Source organism: Jaculus jaculus, chromosome 7 (assembly GCF_020740685.1).
Source record: "Jaculus jaculus isolate mJacJac1 chromosome 7, mJacJac1.mat.Y.cur, whole genome shotgun sequence".
NCBI classification, from domain to species: Eukaryota; Metazoa; Chordata; class Mammalia; order Rodentia; family Dipodidae; genus Jaculus; species Jaculus jaculus.
The window spans coordinates 100,791,445-100,806,916 of record NC_059108.1 but is presented as its reverse complement, the minus strand read 5'-3'; the positions used below and the strand labels follow the sequence as shown (position 1 = coordinate 100,806,916).

At 35.7% G+C, this 15,472-nt stretch overlaps 1 protein-coding gene across 1 annotated transcript in view; it reads left to right on the top strand.

The window, feature by feature from the left end:
- Mdga2 (MAM domain containing glycosylphosphatidylinositol anchor 2) overlaps nt 1-15,472 on the top strand; it is a 954,594-nt gene that overhangs the window by 924,386 nt on the left and 14,736 nt on the right. The window contains exon 15 of the mRNA XM_004649150.3: nt 12,732-12,862. Within this exon, the coding sequence (XP_004649207.2) occupies nt 12,732-12,862 (131 nt within the window). The remainder of the gene's footprint in view (nt 1-12,731; nt 12,863-15,472) is intronic.

The following is a 15,472-nucleotide window of genomic DNA, read 5'->3' as shown; positions in this document are numbered from 1 at the left end:
TGCATGAAGTTATCCAGAGGGTCTGTCCATGAAGGAAGGAAAGAGGAATGTGACCACACTTAACCAGAATTTTCCCCACGACACTACACTACAGTATGTTTTTATTTTCACTGTTATGATTTTCTATTTCTTTTTAAAACTTGATTGTAGATTTTCATCATTTTATACAGATATATATATATATATATATATATATATATATATATATACACATACATGTATTTCATTTTTATTTTCATTTCCTGTTTTCCTTCTCTGTCCCACTTCCACTCCAGTTGAACTACTTCTATGCTAGTCCCATGTTTTTCAGGTGAGGGAGAATGAACAGAGTTTAAGTTAGAGTTCTTTCATGAGAATGGGGGAGGGGTTATTTAACAGGTTTGGGCACTGAAGAAAATGTCCCCTTGGCTCTAAGCAAACTGCCATTAGCTCCTCAATGAGAATTACAGCCTCATGAGGCTATTAATGATCAGTAGTAGAATATTGAGGGGCCTGCAGGTTCTTGAGATCAGTGGCTCTTGTCTCCTTCCATTGGCTCTTACATTGTTTCCACCCTATCTTCTGTAATGGTCCCTGAGCTTTGGAGGGGGTTGTATGGAAGTACCATTTATAGTTGAGAAGTCATCAGTCACTTATTCTCAGCACTTTAGCCAGTTTTGAGTCTCCAGAGTAACCACCATCCATTGAGAAAAGACATTTCTGACAAAAGCTAAGAACACCAATGCACAGAAATAAACATAAATGCTTAGAAGGCAGTTTAGCATATACATTTAGCAAAATAACAGTAGGATGTTCCACATTAGGCACTATGACTATCCCAGCCAGATTTACATTGCCAGAGAAGAATTCTCTCCCGTGTAGCAGGCCTCATATCTAATCAGAATGTATTTGGTAAGCCCCATAACAGTCATTAGTATTCCAACAGTAGGTAAATCTTACCTATGTAGAATGGGCAACTGTTGGTTAAGACTACTGATAACTTTACTCCCTCAGCAGCCCCAACACTATGAAAGCTAGAAAACAAGGAGGAATCTTACAGTTCATTATCACTTGATTTCCCTGTGTCCTATAACTACAGCTTTTGGGATCTTTAGTAATAAAGTCTTACCATTTAGTCCTGGTAGGGAAGCAAGAGCAGTTCTAACAGCCTTCATTGTTGTTGGAGGCCATTGGGATCTCCTTGACTCATAAAAGGGTGTCCCATACTGGCAGTGAGATTTTTTTTAAAAACCCATGACTTCTGGGAGAAGCACCATCTATCCATGCCAGGTACCTCTATTCAACATTTTTTAAATATTTATTTTTAAGAAGGGAGGGTAATAGGTGCACCAGGGCCTCCTGCCACTGCATAGAAACTCCAGAAGCATGTTACACTTTGAGTATTTGGCTTTATGTGACTACTGGGAACTGAACCTAGGCAATCAGTCTTTGCAAGGTGGTCCCTTAACCGCTGAGCCATCTCTCCAGCCCCAATGACTTTCATTCATGATGTTTTTAATTAACCAACAAAAAAGTAGGTTTCCCTATGGCTTCTTCATATGTCCTTTGTTTTAAATAATCCGCCTCCCCACAATATACTTTTAAGATAGACAAATTGGGTTAAGTCAATGATTGGCTTTAAGGCTTCAGAGGGAAGACCAACACCCTTGTTAGGAGTAAAGAATTAATGCAGGGCTGGAGACATGGATTGGTGTTTAAAGGCACTTGTTTGCAAAGATTATTGGCCAAAGTTCAGTCCCCCTATAGCCATATAAAGCCAGATGCACAAATTGGAACAGGTTATGGAGTTCAATTGCAGTGGCAAGAGGCCCTTATGTGCCCATTCTTTCTCTTTTGATCTTGCTGTTAAATAACTAATAAAATTATTAAAACAAGATGAATGAATGCAGTCAGTGACTGTAATTAAAACCAATGCTCATGTACCATCCTTAAAACTCCTTTAGTCCCTCTACATTCTCCTAGCCTTACCATGTCTTGTCCTATAAATGCAAAATCAAATGATGAATGACATGTATGCTTAGAAAATAGTTTACTGATTTTTCTAAGTTGACTGTGCAGATAAGCTATAAAAAAGTACTTTTCAAAATATTACTGATAACCCAAAAAATCTGATTAATATTTGTTTCATATGTGCTAATACATCCATTCTGAGGTTCATGAAACAAATGCAAATTTGACATTCAAGTTTTGTTATGTAGGATACATTTTGTAAGACCACAGCTGCCCTGTACAGTGATGACTCTGATAGGTTTACTCACAATATATCAGAAATCTAGGAAACATTCACCAGGAAGATGTGACTTTCAACACCTGAGGCATTGCTTCTTATTCTAGTAGATTAGCAAAGTACTTTCTTGAGATGGAATCTACTTCTGCTAAAGATGCTGTGAAACATGTTGACATAAAAACAAAATACTTATATTAACACCATAAGCTTAGTTGATAAAGGGATAAGAAGGTCTGAGAAAACTGACACTAATTTTGAAGAAAATTGTATTGTGGATAAAATCCTTCCAAATAGCATCACAAGCTACAGAGAAATCCTGTATCATAAGTGAGTCAGTGCTACAATGTTTCATTGTTGTCTTGTTTTAAGAATTTGCACAGAGAGCCACATAACCCTCAGGAAACATCACTGTGTTCTGTTAGCAACTGCTGAAAAGTTCAGATACTCTATCCTAAAAAATTTCTATGGCTTTCTGAAGGTTGATGACTGTTAAAGTATCATAGTAGAAGTTTGTACATTATTTATAAAAATAATGCATATTTAGTAAAAAACAAAGAACAACAAAAAAATCTGTGACTGTCTATATTTTGATATTTGCTTTATTCTAATAATCTAGATCTGAACCTGCAACATCTACAAAGTATGCCTACATTTCATTTCAGGGGTGATGCCTAGATTTGCCAGCTTGGTACATATTTATTCACATCCTTAGTTATCTCAAAGGCTAGCACAGTCAAGCCCTAACTGAGGCCTATCCTACATCCTAGGAGAGTTATGAATGAGCCCAACACACATGAGAACGTCGTGTCACACTGTCAATAGCTAGGGCACACCTAGCCTGTAACTATAGTCATTCATTGTGAAAAAATTACATTCTTGCTTGTATTCATTCCTTTGTATATCTAGACTCATAACTGTCTTTTCCTAGATGTCTGATATCTTAATTCCATTTGTTATTTCTTTGGTAATTGTGAATACATCTTGTAACTTTAACTTATAAAGAGTAGCATAACATTCAGGATTGAGGAGAGCTGTAATTGCCTAATGGTTCAAAAATGGCTGATATGTAACTTAGAAGGGATGAAGCTAAAGTGGATTTTGTAAGGAGCTAGAAAGGACTTACAAGCAGGAGCGGCAACCTGAAATGAGAAGGGGGGACATGCCCAGAGATTCTTCATTGAAACAAAATCAGATGTGTTATATTACTTATATATTGAGGCATAAAATATTTCCCTAGAAAATTATGGCTTAACACAACAAGCATTTGTCACTTCACTGTGTCTGTGGGTCAGGAACCTGAAAATAGTTGAGCTAGTGCCCTGTCTCTAGAGCACTCATAACATTGCAACCAAGTTTTCAGGGAAGGATTTCAGTCTAATTCACTGCCAACTTAGAAAAAGTTCACTATCAATGTCACTTGTGTGCTATCTTGAGGCCTTATTCCCTCAGAAATACTGGACTATGGATGGCGATTTCTTGTTGGCTATTGACAGGGGTTTCACTCATTCTTCATGTAAATATCTTTCTCTCCTGAACTCTTTAATATCATGAGGCAGGATTCCCTAAAAGGAAGCAATCCATTTAGAGAGAGAGAGAGTTAATGCAGACAAATTGGTATAATTTAATCTCTGATCTCAATTATTGGTTTGAGTACTTTGACTCAGTGGTAAAGCACTTTGCTAGCAAGCACAGCGTCCTGAGTTTTGTCCTGTAGGACCAAGAAAGAAAGACAGAAAGAAAGAGGGGAGAGAGGGATGAAGGGAGGAGAGTGGAGTAGGATAGAAGGAAGGAAAGAGAAAGAAAGAAAGAGGAAAATGGAGAGACAGAAAGAAAGGAGGGAAGACTGGAGAGATGGCTTAGCCAAAGGACCTCGGTTCAGTTCCCTAGGACCTATGTAAGCCAGATGCATAAGGTGGCACGTGAATCTGGAGTTCATTTGCAATGGCTGGAGGCCCTGGCATGCCCATTTTCTCTCTATCTCTCTCTCTCTCTCTCACTCCCTCTTTCCCTCTCTTGCTCTCTCAAATAAACAAATAAAATTTAAAAATAACTAGGAAAGAAGAGAAAGAGGAGGAAAGACAGAAAAAAGAAAGGAAGAATGTAAGGGGAGATGAAAGAAGGGAAGGACAGAGAGTGGAGAAAAATGAAATTCTATTTATCACTTCCAGACCATACTTAACATATCATGATGAGAGAGAATAATGCAAGAGTCTTAATGTTAGGAGGTAAATATCATTGAAAGACAAGTTAAAAATTCAAAACTTAGCAGGGCGTGGTGGCGCACGCCTTTAATCCCAGCACTAGGGAGGCAGAGGTAGGAGGATCGCCGTGAGTTCAAGGCCACCCTGAGACTACAGAGTTAATTCCAGCTCAGCCTGGACCAGAGTGAGACCCTACCTCGAAAAACCAAAAAAAAAAAAAAAAAAATTCAAAATTTATCTGGCACATTGGTATAATTTTTGTTAGCTAAATGGTTCATCAAAATAGACTTAGGAAAAATGTTTCCAAATGAAATGTGCAATCTGACAACCTTTAATTCTTAACATAAGTAAATAATATGATATCTGGTCACAGATTATATTATATATATTATATATTGTATTATACATATATTATAATTATAATTACAAGTGAGTGTTTTAATTATTGATGAACTTTAACGTTTCTATAAGAAATTGAATCTCATATGAGGTTCCCAAATATGACAAAATGTCATTAAAACAAAAAAAATACACATTTATCTCTTTACAAGGGAGGATAAGATATAAGCAATCCATCATGTCAGAAAATTAGTGGTAAAATACAGAAGACAGTTATGATTATTTTCCTTGTGCTTGATAAGAGTGATTCAGTGAAGTTGTGACTCTGGAAAGGTAAATTCAGAAAGAAAAAAAGGCAAAGAAAGGAAAAAGATTTTGTAAATGAAGTTACTCTTTGGTGACTCCAATGATCATAAAGGTGATTGAATAAGTAAGTGTCAGGTTGCAATAAAGGTCTGTTTTAAGGATCTGGTGATATGGCTCAGCATGTGACATACTTGCCATGCAAGCAATGAGGACTTAAGGATCACCAGAATTCACATAAACTTCCCAGTATTGTGACATGCGCCTGTAACTCTAGTACTTGGGAGGCAGAGACTGGGAATCCCTGGGGCTCAATGACTAGTCTAATGGAATCAGTGAGCCCAGGGTTCAACAAGAGGCATTGTCTCAAAGAACATAGTGGAGAGTGATTTAGGAAAATGCTCAAAATCAACCTCTGGTCTTTGCATGCACACATGTGTACACATCCACACACATACAAATTTGCATACATATATGCATGCATACCCCACATATATATTTGTGCAAGAAAAATTAATAAGTAGGGTCTATTCCTCAATGAAAAGAAAGAAAGAAACATGAAGATCTTCATTTTCTTTTCAAGTAAGGATAAAGTACATGTTCAAAGAGAATAAGCTTTAGCAGAAGAGTAAATTGAGTATAATAAGCTGATAATACAAGAGTTAGAGACAGGCATCCTTGGGAACTGGAATTGAGATTCAGGATGCGGTGCTCAGCATGATTCCCCATCACTTTTAGAAAATTGTATTGAATTAGAGTGATGATTTTCTTTCTTTATCTTTCCCTCAGTTACAGGGGAAAGGCCATTCTGTAAAATCTGTCACATATGGCCTCAAGGACATTTTCCTCTTTGGCTTCCCCTAGGAATATCCCTACAGTCCATCCCAATCTCACTTGATAGTCTTGAAATCAATTTCATTGTGACCTAAGGCTTGCTATTAGTCTCTGTTCCCTTTCCTGTTAAATTGTATGAATGATAGGAGCAGGAACAATCTCTCCTCTCATGAACTGGTACCCTGTATATAAGTATTTATTTATGCATTCAACAAATATTCATTGATAAATGAATAAACTTTTAAAATTGTGTGGTAGCATAAGTATTTTTTCTGCTTTGTATGATCTCCATAATTCATATTTTTTCTTAAAATACAACTGAAGGACATCTGTGGATTTTGTTTATAGTGCTTTTCTCTTTTTGTTCACATATTCAGAATATTTACATATTCATATATGCAGAATATTTACATTTGCCACACTGAAACCTGTTCTACTGTAATATCCCTGAGAACAATGAGTATGATGGTATTTGATTTATGCAACAATAAGTGTTCAATAGGTTAAACATGACCTAAATTAAATATATTGGTTTTGTATGTGTTAGAAGAATTACAGTGCAAGGAAATTGAGGTTATAGTTTTGATTGAAAATAAAAAATACTTTCATAAAAACTTTACATGTGGCGCAAGGACACGCCGACGCCATCTCTGTGCGCCGTGGTGGGCCTGGGAAGATGGCTAAGGTAACATTTGTGGGTCACCTATTGCACCAGCCGTTTTCAGACAACTAGTAACTGATGCAAATGTTTCAGGTAATTGGGCCATTGATAGAGGTGCTGTTTCTGACTGGAACGTGGGCTATGAGCTGCCTAAGAAATCATGGCATTAGCACAGCCCATAAGGCAAGACAGGTTACCAAAGAAGACTTTGCCACATTTGATTATATCCTGTGCATGGATCAAAGCAATCTGAGAGATTTGAATAGAAAAAGTAATCAAGTTAAAAACTGCAAAGCTAAAATTGAGCTACTTGGGAGCTTGATCCACAGAAACAAATCACTATTGAAGATCCCTATTATGGCAGCGACTCAGACTTGAGCTGGTGTGCCAGCAGTGCCTCAGGTGCTGCCGGGCCTCCTGGAGAAGTCCTCCTAGCTGAATCTTTCCTCAGCAGCTGGCAACTCTCCCACTAGTCTTGTGCCCTAAGGATGGTGGTGTTCCTAAGCCCTGGACCCCATATGTCTCTTCAGCTGATTTACTGTTTATCTTAGAAATAATTGTAGGTGGGAATTAGTTGTATTTGCAGAAGAATAAAAATGTTTGAGTCAGTCAAAGGTACAGCATTATAGCATTCTTAGACTAGGTGAACCTCTCTCTCACTTTCCCTAATCACAAAATAGTAAAACTAGCAAATATTGAACACAATAAAGTAGGAATGCCCTGCAGGCCCAGGCCAGCCTCTGAGCCCAGCATGACCTGGGTAGTCTACCTAAAATGGGGCATGGCCAGCCCAGACAGTGCCCTCTGCTTGCCTTATAGCTCTTCTGGGCTTTTAAGAGTCAGTCATAGCATCCCCATCTATAGAAGCCATCAGCTTAACATTAGAAAAGTTTTAGCTCAGACACTCAGGGTGCGCACTTGTATATTCAAAAGAAAAGGGAGATTGGGTGTGGTAAGGCATGCCTACAATTCCAGCACTGGGGAAGATGAGGCAGGAGGATCATAGTTATAGGCCACCCTGGGCTATGTAGTGAGAACCTGTCTCAAAAATGAAAGAAGGAGCTCTGGATGTAGAATTAGTCTTTATCACCCTTAATTTACTCAGCTTACTTGTTCCCATCTTATCCAACTTTGCTCTACAACTGGAATGACTTCCAAAAAGGACAACTGTGTTTTATCTATGGTCACAAGGACATGTGTATTATGTGTACATTAACACACATAATGTATGTAAGTTGGCTTCCGTATGAAAAAGTAGTTTAAAAAAGTTGGAAAAAGTCCCATTATGTTAAAGTGCTTAAACACTGACAACATTCTTAAGTATCTTTTCGTCAGCTAAAAAGCTGCAGGCAAGCATGGGTAATTTCAGTGCACTTAACATAGCTGACCTCAAATTCATGTGGATATATGTCAGGGAAGATTGCTTTTTCAATAAACTGGGTGTTATCAATAAAAAAAAAAAACCTTACATGTTTAAAAGTAAGATAAAATTTTAGTTAATTATTGTCTCAGATTGAATTTGTGTATTGGTGTTCTGGAAAGTAAAGAATATATTGCAAAGTCTCATGTTTTATAAAGTATTCTTGAGTTATATAATAGACAATAACTTTACTAGAGTATTCTCATAAAGATATAAATTGTACTCTAATAAAAATATCATATATGTGTGTGTGTGTGTGTGTGTACATATATGTGTGTGTATACATATAGCCAAGGTATAATGAACAAGAGAATAAGTAGGTGACTTTCATTGAAAGGTCATGGACTAGGCATGATCTAACTTAATATAAAAATAACATGTTGAACTATAGAGTCACATTCTTAGTAAGCTTATTTCTATAAAGCCTTTCAGTTTAGTTTTTGCAAGAATTCATTTAAAAGTTTTTTTCCTATGTAATATCGCATAATTCAAAGATTTTATAATAGAATTTAAATGTTTATAGAAACAGAAAATACAAAGTGACTATATTTTGCATGGTTTTAAGAGACTTTTATTTCCATATTTTGTCAATACCATTTTATTATTAGACTTATGACCACCAAGGCTCTGGCTTGCATCAAGAATATATTCCTCAAGTAGGAAGTCTTCTCACAGGCATTTTCCCTCTTTGGAGTGAGACTATTATTTTATTTATTATTATTATTATTATTTTTTTTTTTTTGGTTTTTCGAGGTAGGGTCTCACTCTAGCCCAGGCTGACCTGGAATTCACTATGGAGTCTCAGGGTGGCCTCGAACTCATGGTGGTCCTCCTACCTCTGCCTCCCGAGTACTGGGATTAAAGGTGTGCGCCACCACACCCGGCAAGAGACTATTATTTTAGAACTTTAACTACAATGTCTAGAAGAATCATAATTGAATAAAGGTGAAATTGTAAGATTTTTCAATACTGATAAATTCTCAAAATTAAGTTCTGTGCAAGTGACAATTTCTAGTTCTCTGAGAAAATAGGTAAGGCTATACCAGTGTTCTCCATTTAAACACTGGAGAATAGCAACCGAACTGTAGGGCAGTTTTTTATAGTTGATATTATTTCACCCTTTCTGTAAGAATTAACCACAGGCTTCAATGAAGTTCTTTTTTTAATAATGATAATGTTGATGCCATCAATGTGAAAGTAGAGGTCAGAGGGAACTAAGATATGAGAAAGGAGAACAGTTTTGTTTATTTATTTATTTATTTATTTATTTATTTATTTATTTATTTATTTATGAGAGAGAGAGAATTGGTGTACCAGGGCCTCTAGCCACTGCAAACAAACTCCAGACACATGTGGCAGCTTATACATCTGGCTTTATGGAGGTATTGAGGCATTCAACCCAGGTCTTTAAGCTTTGCAGGCAAGCATCTTAATGGCTGTGTCATCTTTCCAGCACCAGGAGAACAGTGTTTAGGGGAAATTCTTAGAACCAAAGATTTCAACTCCTCTGACACACACTATAGAAGTAGGATGTCTGAGGAAAGTGAAACTTTAGTAAAATTTGTTAGATGTTAATATACAAATTCAGTTTTATACCAGAGGTATAGTAATAATGAGAGACATGAAAGGACATTTGGTTTAAGATATAATACAATTGCAATTATATGTTGAAAAAGAATATTAATGCACCCACATCTACTTAGGCAGAAAATAATTATTTTATAATTTCCCACTTTATATGAGTATATAAAACAAATGATCCTAACAAATACCTATCAATATACATAGATCTTGCCTAGAGCCAGATGATTTTGACAAATTCTCTCAACTTTTCATAAAGGATGAAAGTCCAGTTGAGTCTATGTTTCTGAATACAAAATTACAAAATTCACATGCAACTTATATCCAGACCTTAGGAAAACAAAATTAAAAATTAATCCACACAAAACTGTCAATTTTAAGTTTCTATTTTAAAGATATATGTACATCTCGTGATGTAAACTTACATTATTTCTTAAAGTATTGTGATGCATTCTATATTTAAATAATTAAAAGTAAAATTATATGAAGGAATTAATGGAAGATGAGAATCTGGAAACAATGAGGATAGATACTATTATGAAAATTATATTTTCTACAGACATCTAGAGGAAATAATATAACATACACATAATGCTATTGCAAAATTCTAGGATGAACTCAAAATTTTGATGACTACCTGTGATACAATATAGTACTGTAAGGTCTTTAGAAGCTGTTCACTGTCTGTAATCCTTAGCATAAGAGATACACAGTCTTTCCAGGTGCAGTGCCAGACACTTGTAGAGATATGAGCAAAAGACAAGCACTTGGAGCCAAGAAAAAGAAATAGCCAATTTTACTTAGTTGTGTCCAACTTTTCTCATAGAACTAGATAGCATTAAAGAACCCATGGGGATGATTAAGTTCAAACACTTTGGCAGTTAGTGCCTGTGAAAGCATAAACATAGTCTCTCAGGATTTAGAATACTTTAAAATAGTATTAACACAATCCATCATATTCACTTTATAAGTTTTTTCACTATAATAATGTAATAATATGCTGAGTCATCATTGCTGAGTCAGACTTCTCTTGAGTATCTTTATTCTCTTTATTCTGTTTCACAAGATTTAATAATGTAAGGTGAACTGGCATAAAATTAACTATGTTTTGAGCCTGGATTCTGTTGATAAAGTTAAAAAAGTATTCTGCCAGGCTTGGGTACATTCCTTTAATTCAAGCATGTGGGGCTCCTTCCCGGTCATGTAGTGCCGAGGGAAGGACCAGGCCTGCTGGTTCCTCCCTAGGAGTTGAGAAGGATGATGAGCGTCGGACGACTCAGAAACCTCTCCTGGCCACCGGAGAAAAACCACACTGATCCGGGAATCTTTTCGATGCAGGAGCTCATAGAAACAACTCACTTTATTACTCTGAGCAGTTGCCTATATCATGTTGGGGATGAAGGTGGGGATTCTAGGATGGGGGAAGAGGTAAGGGCCAATAGTAAACTGTAACTATTGAAATGGTAATTACAATTACTACGCGGAAGTGGCAGGCCAGAAGCCATTAGGCGTCTTGCTGAGTCCTAGCTGGCCAGAGACAGGTCGCCAAACTTTAGCTAGGCTCAGGAAGTTCCGCTAGGCCTCACGCCTGGGACTTTCAGAGCCCAACACAAGCACTCACTCTGAGCACTTTATTGAAGACCAAGCCATCAGCACATTAGCCTTTAGGGAACATTTCAGAGGCAATCCATAATAGTATATTAATAGATGAGTCATTAAGACAAGTTATCATTTAAAATGAAGATTAATATATGTATAGCATGTTTTCTTGGTTAAGAACTATAGCTATTAGATCTAAATATCACCATTTTGTTTATTTTTGGCAAACAGCCATTTATCAATAATAATGACTGGATCAACTTCCTGTCAATTCAATAAAAAAAAGGTTCATGCTACCCAAGATAAGTAAAACTTCCATACAAAATGATGACAAAAAGGGATAAAAGTGAATTTTGGGAAAACATTACAAAATTACATAATATTATCTACAAAGGAATAAGAGAGAGTTAGAAAGAGCTAAAATGGTACTGAAAAGATGTATGTATATTGAAAAACATTAACTCTTAATAAAATACAGAATATGAACTTCATGAAACAAAAGGTACAATGGTGGAATAGTGGATCAAACAGGACCTGAATAAAATATACAAATAAAGGAGAAAATGAAATAAGAAGAGAAGGTGACACATATAATATAGTAGCTAGATCACGATGTTATTTGTATTAAAAAAAGTATGTCACGGCAACCAGGGGGCTGAGGTAGAAGGATCATCATAACTTTAAGGCCAGTCAATGCAAGAGTGAGAACTTGCTTCAACAAAAAAGACAAAAATGTAAGTGATAATACAAGTCAAAACAATGAGGGTCCAGCTATACCCAGACTATGAAGTACATAGTTACATACTAAATATTAGCTTCCTGTTGTTGCAGCAGTAACAAATATCAGGGACTACAAACTGAACTTAAAATAGCACTCAGGTACACTCTTACAGTTCTGGAAAACCAAAATAAATATGTGGTGATAAAATTAAGATATATACAGGCTAGCTCCTTCTGAGAACTTTGAGGGAAATCCATTTTCTGTCTCTTCTAGCTGGTAGAGGTAGGCTGTATTCCTTGACTGATTCAAAAGCAGCTAACATCTTCTCTCACATTGTCATTTCCTCTGTATCAAAATTTCTTTGGTCTCTGAGTCTAAAAAAAAAAAAAATCTCTGTAGGCTGGGAAATAGCACCTGTAGCAAAGTGCTTGCCTACCATGTGTGAGCTCCTGGGTTTAATTTCTAGTTCCACCAAAACAAAAGAACTCTTGAGAAATTCCCTGAAGCCAGAAGCTCCTGTTTCTTTCTGATTTGAATTTTGCTCTCACACACACAAAAAAATTCTGTGTGATTTCATTTTGAACAGTTTGATAATTTACAAAAATCTATCCAACTAAAAAAATGTAACCCTGAAAATGCATTTTGACAATACAAAGTAATGGTCATGGCAAATATGAATTGGGATGTAATACTGTTTGAGTCACCCACAATAGCAGGATAGGAAATGAGAAAAGAGAATACTAAAATGTTCCACAAGAATTCACTAAAGATGTTTACAAGTATGCGATCAAGGAGAAACAAATTTGAAATGAAACAAGTATATAAAATTCCATTATTATTTGTAGGTGTTTTAAATGTATATCTACGCTTGAAAGGGCAGACAACAATAGAGAATCCCCTGTGGTCTTCAAGTGGGAATAAAGGACAGCGATGGAATGAGGCTCATGTTAATATATATCCAATTACTTCATTTCAGGTAAGAAATAACATTGCTTATAGATGGCTGTGCATGACCATAAATGCTAATGGTGATCTTAAGTAAATATCAAATAAAACATTAAGACTCAGAAAGTCTGTGATCTGGCCAAAACAAAATAAAATCACATATTTACATTTCTCTTTAGTCTTAAAAGCCATGTTTATTTATAACCATCAAGTAATATGTTAAAATAATAATCTATCAAAATACAACAGATTTTACCTGCAGAAAATATTACCCATTTCTATTTTGCTTAAAAATTAGAATTTTAAGCTGGGCATGGTGGCTCATGCCTTTAATCCCAGCACTTGGGAGGCAGAGGTAGGAGGATCACCATGAGTTCAAGGCCACCCTGAGACTACATAGTTAATTCAAGGTCAGCCTGGACAAGAGTGAGACCCTACCTTGAAAAACAAAAACAAACAAACAAAAAAAAAAAATTAGAATTTTAGGACTTGAGGGATGGCTTAGCGAGTGGTTAAGGCACTTGCCTGCAAGGCCAAAGGACCCATGTTCGATTCCCCAGTACCCACGTTAGCCAGATGCACAGGAGTCACATGCATCTGTAGTTCATTTGCAGTGGCTGAAAACTCTGGCATGCCCCTTCTCTCACTCTCCCTCTTTCTCTGTCAAATGAATAAGAATAAAAACATTTAAAACAATAGAATTTTAAATAATGGTGCTAGTCAATGCTATATTATTCCATTTGATTTTTCTTTGATAAGATTTTGTTATGCTCATAAAGTAACATGTTAAAATAATAATCTTGTAAATCCAACATATTTTGCCTACAGAAAATGACACCCATTTCTATTTTGCTAAAAATATAAAATAGATATGTAAATAATGGTATTAGATAGTCAATACCTATTATTCCATTTTATCTTTATTTCATGGGATTTTGTACACATTCATTTAATAAAATGAATCTCTAAAATATTTTTACTTTAGTAATTTATCACTGACAATCTAAGAAAAGTTTAAATAGCTTATTTTTTTGTTTGTGTTGAGAGAGTTAAGGCTTCAATTAAATACAAAAATGTTATCTAAAGTGATGATAGAAATTTTTTTTTTAATTTATTTATTTGAAGCGACAGACACAGAGAGAAAGACAGATAGAGGGAGAGAGAGAGAATGGACGCGCCAGGGCTTCCAACCTCTGCAAACAAACTCCAGACGCGTGCGCCCCCTTGTGCATCTGGCTAACGTGGGACCTGGGGAACCGAGCCTCGAACCGGGGTCCTTAGGCTTCACAGGCAAGCGCTTAACCGCTAAGACATCTCTCCAGCCCCGATGATAGAAATTTTAATTAAGGAAATTTTAATGACCTCAACAGGGCCCTTATAACCAACTATAGACTTCCAAACTATTTCAAGAGAGATAGAAATATCTTAATAATTTTAATAACCATAAGAACATATACATATGGATTTTTAAGTATACATATCTATGTTTACTAAGACATGTCCAATACATATCAAAATTTTAATATATTGGAAATATAGAAAGATAACTTTTGAATCTAATTAAGTAAATAAACCAACCCCTCTATCCCATACTAAAATAGTCACATCAACATTATGATGCCATGTATGCATTTCATAGCATGTATTTCTGAGAAAAGAAAATCAGACTGATCCAATTATGTAATTATTTAATTAGTGGAATGTTCTTTTTTGTAATAATACAACTTATAAATTTGACTTGCTTGAGCAATTGAAATTCTGAGTCAAATCAGGGCAATAAAGTGAATACTTTCCTTCACAATGGGAAAGAATATGGCATTTAGTAAAAGCAAACTATGAAAGCCATAAAACAAAAAGATGTTTATCTGACCTTGGTAAGCAAAAATAAATCAAGGACTGGTAAGAAACACAGTGAGCCTAGGCGATGGTAAGTCACCAGAAGTTTCACTTGGGGTTTGATGTGCACAGTTCTTTTGTTGTAGAGAATTGGCCAAAGAAGGAAGATGGTATTCAGGGGTATTGAATGATAAGCTGAGAAAGTGGTATTCAGAAGAGAGAATAATCTTAAAAATAATGAGATGTAGAAACTAACATGATATTTTGACCTTTGAAATCTTGTAGTGACAAAATTTTTGATCTACAAAGTGTTGAAAGATGACTGTACTACACATTAGTTTAAATGGAAAAGAGGATATGCAACAAGCTTTAGGAATACATATGGTTACTTCTGTTTTGTACATGTTAATAAAAATGTCCAAGAAAAATCATTTTGCAGATAAGCAAGAAGTTAAAGATGTTTGTCTCAACTTCACAGATGTTTGTTGTTATCAGATTAGATGTACTCCCTAAACTTGGAGAGTAATTGAAAATAAGTAAAGATTTACTGATGAAAACAAGGTACTTGAAGTATGGAACTACAAAGAATACTAACCACTCATTGATAGTGATTTGTAAAACAGGATCATAATCCTAAGTATTATCTTAACAAGTTGAACGAAAAGTGATTCAAATACCCATGGAATTAAAAGCAAGTCAAATACAAATTAGAGAGTAGCATGAATGCAATGGACTAGTCCATAGGAAATAATGTAAACTTTGAGTAGTTATAGTTGAGTCACAGATTCCTCAATTATATTGTATA